The following is a 7,709-nucleotide window of genomic DNA, read 5'->3' on the forward strand; positions in this document are numbered from 1 at the left end:
ATAGGGGCTTGTAAGTGACCTATTAGTCTCAGCGCTTATCGATACCTTCATAGCCTGGTTGTCTGTAAGGTAGTAGCCTATGGCAATACCAGGGGACATCATTACAGTATATAGGGTGCCATCCTGTTGGTGACGTATGCAGACTTCCATCTTTTTTTTTTTTTTTTGGTAGTTGCAGACGTTGATGTCTCTTCCACACTTCATAATGACTGAAGCACCCCTCAGGACTAGAGTAACACTACAGTTTCATGCTCTAAACGTCAAGGGTGGGCAACTCGAAGCTGTTACAGGGTCACATTGCCATCCCTGAATTAGGAACCTTGCAGGGCCATTGCTCCTCACCTCACCAGATTCACTTTTTTTCGGGCAGAGGAAGGAGTTGTGGAAGGCAGTTTTGCCAAATTTTTGGTCCAGGAGATTGTGGGTTTTTTCCAACAGGAAGTGATCCAGAGCTCAACTTCTTTATCTGTGTGTGTGTGTGTGTGTGTGTGTGTGTAGCCTCCTCCTGGGCCAAAAACATCCAGAGAAGCAAAAACTATGGCAACATGGTCCCATATATCCCCTAGGAGATATTTGGAAGCAAAATAGGGGAGATCCCTGAGGTGTTCTGGGGGCCACATGTGGCATAAGGGCCACACTTTCCCCATCCCTGCGCTATACTTTTCTGTAAAATGCTGCAGCCCTCAAAACATTGTGGATATCTGCTTGATAGTGTTTCCAAGTTACTTATGCTGTTTGGCTTATTTATGGTGTGCTTCTTGTAGAAGCTACATAAATGCATCTTAACAACTGGTGATGGCCAGGGTTACAAAATAACTTTTATGGCGTATTCTTGTTTTCTCCGTAAAGCTCCGGGCCGGCCCGTTTGACGAGTTCCAGATTGCTACAATGCTAAAGGAAATCTTGAAAGGCCTTGACTATCTACACTCAGAGAAGAAAATCCACAGAGATATAAAAGGTGTGTATTTGAGCAAGCAGAAGGGCAAGATCCATTCAAGCACGAGTGCTTTCTCTTTCTAAATCAGGCATTCCACTTTCTTCTCCCTTCAAGCTGCCAACGTGTTGTTGTCAGAGCAAGGAGATGTCAAACTTGCGGATTTTGGAGTTGCGGGACAACTGACCGATACACAGATTAAGAGGAACACCTTCGTAGGCACACCGTTTTGGATGGCCCCTGAAGTCATTCAGCAGTCAGCCTATGACTCAAAAGTAAGGCTCTTGTTGTTTTGTGTGTTTTAGAGAGATCCGTGACCACAGTCATGCCCCATCATGTAGAAAATGTCTCCAGGTAAAAGACTGATAGCTCTGTGACAACTTAACACTGTGACCTCTCCATTGACCTGCTTAATCTTATGAGATTATCTTTTTAAAGTGCAAATTTTAAGCCCTAATGATAATAGTTAAACAGCCCAAAATTGCATGGAATGTGAAAAACCAGCAGCGGGGATCTTCTGTGTTAATGTTAGGGTTAGGAGCAAAAGTGCCCAGCTGCATATTGCTGTTTGATTCTGGCTCTCGGCCTCTTGCAATTCAGCAAGCTTCATCGTCTGTCCTGCTCATTCCCCGAAGAAGAATTCCCTGCTCTAATCTTAAAATCCCAACCAGTTCTGTAAACAGTGGGATGGTACATACACACTTGCTTGGATGGTTTTTGTGTTGCAGAGGCACAGCCGTTCCTCTTCCCTCGCTGCTGAGCTGTTGTCGTTTCTTTTCTCTGCTTCCTGTTGGGCTCTCTTTCACACTGCATAATCTCACCCATCTGCTTTTTTCTTTCTCCTGAGTGAGCACTTCCCCAATTTGCCGTAAGCATGACCGCAAAGATTATTCAGCTGAGGAAAATTTGCCAGTAAAAAAGTTGGTATTGAAAGAATATGCCAGGTTCCATATTGACAGACATTCCTATGTGATTCAAGCACCCTCGGACACAGGGGTCTGCTGTGTGTGCAGACCATTTCAGTTTGGTATAAAGCTGTAGCCTTTGTGCATCATAGCCTGGAAGAGGACCTTAACAGGCTGCGGAGTTCCTGTCCTAAAAAAGCTGTGTTGCCCCTACCCCTTCTCTTGGGTGTTGAGAAAAGGACTTGTAACAGGTGGATGGTGTTCCTTTTTAAATGGACAGGCTTTTAATGTAACTCATAGACTTGTAGAAGTTGGAAGGGACCACAAGGACCATCTAGTGAATGCACAACTGAAGCACTCCCGACAGATGGATATGCATCCTCTGTTGAAAGACCTGCAAAGTCAGAGAATCCACCACCCTCTAAGGCAGTCCATTCCCATAAAGCTCTTACATTACAGAAGAGTAGTGTCCAGAACTGGACACAATACTCCAGGTGAGGTCTGATCAAAGCAGAAAAGAATGGCACTACTACTTCCCTCTATCTGGCTACAGTGCTACTGTAACTGTGCTTTAGTATAATTCTAGTAGTGAATATTGGGATCCATTGGAGCTGGGACTTTCCCTTCTTCTTATCTCATCCCTTGGTGGCACCAGAAACATTTCCCAGTTCTTTGGAGCATGCTTTTAGGTTGGACCAGGGAGTACAGAAGGAAAGGAGGATCACCAATTTCACTGGAAGCGAAGGGGTCTAGTAGAAATACACTGTTGGATCCCAGCTGTAATTGATTCTTGTTCTGAGCCACATTGAGTCCCAGTTTAGGTAGGAGACAGGATATAAATCAGATTTATGGTTGTTGTGGCTACTGTTTCACTGTTCAAAATGACTGATCTCGTGCGAATTGAGATGTTCTTTTCTTTGCCCGCAGGCTGATATTTGGTCATTGGGAATCACCGCCATTGAACTGGCCAAAGGAGAGCCGCCCAACTCAGACATGCATCCAATGAGAGTGCTCTTTCTCATTCCCAAGAACAACCCTCCCACCCTAATAGGAGATTTCAGCAAACCCTTTAAAGAGTTTATAGATGCATGCCTCAATAAGGACCCAACGTTTGTGAGTATTACTTTTTGTTTCAGTATTCAGAATTTGGAATGAATGTTACATGTTGCTTGTCCTGTGGCATGAAAGGCAGCAATAAGCAAAACAAGCAAACTTCAGTGGTCTGTGTGATGTTGAGGCATATGCAATCTACCTTAGGAAAGGGGTACACAGAATATGCCCATGTAGTTTGATACTTTGCTACAACATTGAGACGGGTTAAAAAGAAATCAAAGCTGTACTGATTTTAAAAAGAAATTTGAATCTCAAAAATGGAGGAGTGGGCAAGGTAAAGAGATTTCCTGAGTCATGGAGTTCCACAGTCTCCAGATATTCTCTCAGCATTGCAGCCAGAAGTGCCTTGGCTACAAGTGAGATAGAAAGAAAAGCCTGAGGACAGACTGGAAGAGGAAGGGGACAGGTCTATGGGGTCCTGCCTAAAGCCACTTAAGGCTTTAAAAGTAATCTCCAGCAAAAAGGAATTGATGCCATGTGTCTCTTACAGCGTCCTACAGCAAAAGAACTCCTAAAGCACAAATTCATTCTGAAGAATGCCAAGAAGACATCTTACCTGACGGAGCTTATTGATAGATTTAAGAGGTGGAAAGCAGAAGGACACAGTAGTGATGAAACTGATTCTGATGGTTCTGATTCGTAAGTATGGATTTTTAGACTGTTTGCTGGGGAAGGGGCCAGGAGGTTGAAGAGTTCAGCTTGAGAATGCAGTCTTAGACAGAGTGTGATTCTTGCTATCTGCTATTGGAGTTGGTGCTTTAGGGCACTAACCAGGGGGTCTGATAGGCTTTTAAAACTGCTTTTCTAGCCTAACCAGTCATTCTCACCAGATTCCTTCACACTTCTGGCTTTATAGCGGCATACATCTTCACCCCAGCAAAAATGTCCCTTCCTTTCATGTGGAAAAGATAGAGTGCATATGAGTTTTCTCTGATGTTTTCAGGAAGACATCTAAGCCCGTCTCACTTGAAAATGGTGTGTGTGTGTGTGTGTGTGTGTCCCCATTCCTTCTGCTACTGCTTGCTTGGTGATAGGGCTAGCAGCTGGAAAAAAAAACTCCCCAGTGAAAAAGAACAGCAGTGAGTATGTGAGAAAGTGGCAGAAAAACATACAGGCCCCAGTGAATGTTTGAAGCGTTGGCTGAACCTAGCATGCTTCAATCATTGCTTTGTGGAGGTGTTCTGAGCCCACCACTAGCATCCAGCAGCGGTTGAAGCAGACCCTCCACTCCAAAAGTGGAAAAGAGAGGTGGGAAACTTCTCAGCTTGCATCCCTACTGTGTGGTGCAGCAGCTAAGCAGTCCCCGCTACACACACACGTAGGCTGGCATCCTGTTAGTGGCATATACAGGAGTAAGCCAACTGTACACCTGTGTGTGTCTTTTTTGGTTGAGGCCGAGGATGGTATTCCACTTTTCCTTTTACATTGCAAAAACACACAAACCCTGAACTACTGCGGAGTTCCTGTAGCCCCCACTGGTCATTCTATGCCTGATGGATAATGACTGTGTGCGTGTGTGATCATAGAAGTGTCTGGCTATGTCCCTGCAGCCAGACACGAAACGATAACCATCTAAAATGTCCAGGGACCCCAGAAGACCTCCATGGGGGATGTACTCATTTTGTGTCTGGCTACAGAGCCATAGCCAGACATTACTCCAGAACCCTACAACTTTCAACACTCATGGACTGGCCAGAGTTGGGGGCTGCAGTGAGTCTACAGTAGGCAAATGGTCAGCTGTTCTGCATGCAGAACTATTTGGATCATACAGCATTTTAGCCTATTACAAACTTGTATTACAGACTCAGTTTGCAGCCTTTCTAAAGTCTGCAGGTTGGAAACCTCTGGAGGGCCCCTGTGGCCTACTCTGCTGTGTTAAAAGACACTTTGAATTTCGCTGATGACAGGATTTATGGTATTTCTCCCCCTTTTTTAAGTGGGAGTCAGTGAGATTTGGAATTAGTATTTGTTTCTGCTTCAGTATGCTTCAGTAGCTCTCCTTCAGCAACACATAACCTGCACAAGTGTGGCTGCAATACAGGTCTTTCCAATTAACATGCATAGAGGCTTTGACGTGGGTGGGCCCCTGATGCAGTAGCCCAGTTGTCTGAAACTTCTGGTGTTGTTCTTTTTTACCCTTGCCCATTAGTGAATCTAGCAACAAGGAGAACAATTCTCATCCAGAATGGAGTTTCACTACAGTTCGGAAGAAGCCAGATGCCAAGAAACTGCAGAACGGAACAGTACGTCCAGCCAGAATCTTTTTTATTCTCAAATCCTTGGAAGCTGTTTCAGTCGAAGTGCTAACTCTTGGTACTTGTGTGAAGTAGAGCTCAATGTCACACTCGCATGCACAGCATTATTCCTTGTCTTAGCAGGAGTGTTTATAGAGTTGTTAGCCATCCCATTATCAAATTTATCTGAATTAAGTGATGAGTATTAAAAGGTATTGTTGTGCTTGTTACTGTTGCTGTTATTAATGAAAGGTAGGATTTTCAAGTCTGAAGTACAAAATGGTGAAAGGTTACTGGACTTCATGTAGCCTATATTTACTAAACCTTGTAGAATATTTTAACTACAGTGCGCCCTTTTTTTACGTGGGGGATCCGTTCTGGAACCCCCCTGCGTAAAAAAACGCATATGCTCGAGCCCCATCGAATGTAATAGGGCTCGTGTATGTGGAGGAGGCGGCCATGGGCACACACCCCATTAATCTAAATGGGGTGCACTGCCCCTTCCTCTCCACTTGGCTTTCAGCATATGCTGAAAGCCACGTATAGTGCGTCCACATATGACGCGGGCGCACTGTACTGGTATTTTATCACTTGTTACTAGGGATGTGCTTATAGGCCATCAATTGGATCATAAAGGAGCAAGGTCTTTTTTCATATTTTAACTTTTTAAATATATATTTAGTGTTTTATTGACTGGCTGCCTTTAGCCTCTTTGGGGAGGCAGGTTGAGAAAGAAGAGCATTATTAGGCCCAGGAGAGGCCTTTTTTTAACAGGAGGTGAGTGGCAGTCCCTTGTGGTTCCTTTCCTGTTTCATATGAAGTCTTCTCCTGTCCATTTGACCCTGGAAAGCCATTGTGGGTCAGAAAAATACCCCTTTTAAGATCAGAGTTTCTCAGCCAGGGCTCCATGAGAATTCACTAGGCGTTCCTCAAGAGACTGTGAATGTAGGGTGGGAGAAGTAAGGGTGTTTTTTTTTAAGCTGTAGATACCATCATTTTTATTTGAGACCCGAAAATTATTTCAAGGGTTCCTCCAGGATAAAAAAAGGTTGAGAAAGCCTACTCTAGATAAGTGGTGGCTTCTCTGTCAAACAGCAGCAACACAATTATTTATTTAAATATTTATAATCCACCCTCTGTCCAGATATCTGAGGGTGGCATACAGTAAAAACTGGTAAAACCAGTCATTCTGTTTGAATACTGCCTTTTCTAACTTCCAGGACCAAGATCTCATGAAAACGCTGAGCTGCTTAACCATGATCATCACACCTGTATTTGCTGAGGTGAGTCTTTTTGACCTCTGCTGCACAAGCAGAAAAGCATGGGTGGCAAGGTTGCAACATCCTGAACTGTTATCGTGTTCTTCTGCACTTCTCAGCTTAAGCAGCAAGACACCAACAATGCCAGCAGGAAGAAGGCCATTGAAGAACTTGAAAAAAGCATCAATTTGGCAGAGACAACATGTCCGGGGATCACCGACAAGATGGTGAAGAAACTTATGGAGAAATTTCAGAAGTAAGTGAGCATCTGGGCTTCCTTTCTTAACTTGTGGTATCTCTTGCAGTGTCTGCCAGAGACTGTGAAGGCTGTTGTTTTACTTCTTGGCTGCTCTGTGCATCTGGAAGGGGTACTAGAAAGAGCAGAGAGGCAACCTAAGATTGGTAGTTGCAACTACGGGTAGAAAGAGTTTGAGGATGGAGAGGAGAACGGTTAGTGCAGTGGTCCCCAAACTGTGCTCCTTAAGGGATTTTGGACTTTAGCTCCCAGAATCCCAGACTGTTGGCCAACATGGCTGAGGCTTCTGGGAACTGAAATCCAAAATCTCTTAAAGGGCACAGTTTGGGGACCACTAGGTTAGTGGGTGGTTAGACAAGTTCTAAGAAGGCTGCCCTGTTGGGACCTGGGATCTTCCACACTACACACTTAAAGCACTGTGATTGCACTATAACTGCCAAGATTTGTAGTCTATTAATTTAATTCACTTTAATGTAATGTCTAGCCTATCTTTCTCCCAGCATAGGGCCCCAAGGCAGCTTACAAGCAATTAAAAAAATACAGGTTGACCCTTTTACCCAAAATGGTTGGGACTAGATGCGTTTTGGATTTTGGGTTTTTTCAGATTCTAGAATACTTGCTTATACTTAATGAGATACCTTGGAGATGGGACTCGAGTCTAAACACAAAGTTCATTGCTTCATATACGCCTTACACACATACCCTAGAGATAATTTTATATGTACTGTTTTTAATAGTTTTGTGCACGAAGCAAACGTTAGTATACATAAAACTGTCTGAAAGCAAAGGGGTCATTTATCTCAGGCAACCATGGAAAAAGTTATGGAGTAATTCAGATGTAATAAAGTGAGTGATCTGTTGAGAAGGAGAATGTGGAATGCTGGAGGTGACAGGTTTGAAGGAATAGCTGCCTTGAGTCCCTGTACTGCAAGGAAGGTGGAGAAATAATAATAATAATAATAATAATAATAATAATAATAATAATAATAATAATAATAATAATAATAA

The 7,709-nt window shown here is 43.6% G+C and overlaps 1 protein-coding gene across 1 annotated transcript in view; it reads left to right on the forward strand.

Moving 5' to 3' along the window:
* Positions 1–7,709, forward strand: part of STK26 (serine/threonine kinase 26) — a 35,689-nt gene that overhangs the window by 26,308 nt on the left and 1,672 nt on the right. The window contains exons 4-10 of the mRNA XM_042479328.1: positions 850–958; positions 1,052–1,209; positions 2,767–2,952; positions 3,443–3,591; positions 5,102–5,195; positions 6,407–6,469; positions 6,565–6,701. Coding sequence (XP_042335262.1) covers positions 850–958; positions 1,052–1,209; positions 2,767–2,952; positions 3,443–3,591; positions 5,102–5,195; positions 6,407–6,469; positions 6,565–6,701 — 896 coding nt within the window. The remainder of the gene's footprint in view (positions 1–849; positions 959–1,051; positions 1,210–2,766; positions 2,953–3,442; positions 3,592–5,101; positions 5,196–6,406; positions 6,470–6,564; positions 6,702–7,709) is intronic.

Source organism: Sceloporus undulatus, chromosome 7 (genome assembly GCF_019175285.1).
Source record: "Sceloporus undulatus isolate JIND9_A2432 ecotype Alabama chromosome 7, SceUnd_v1.1, whole genome shotgun sequence".
Taxonomy (NCBI): Eukaryota; Metazoa; Chordata; class Lepidosauria; order Squamata; family Phrynosomatidae; genus Sceloporus; species Sceloporus undulatus.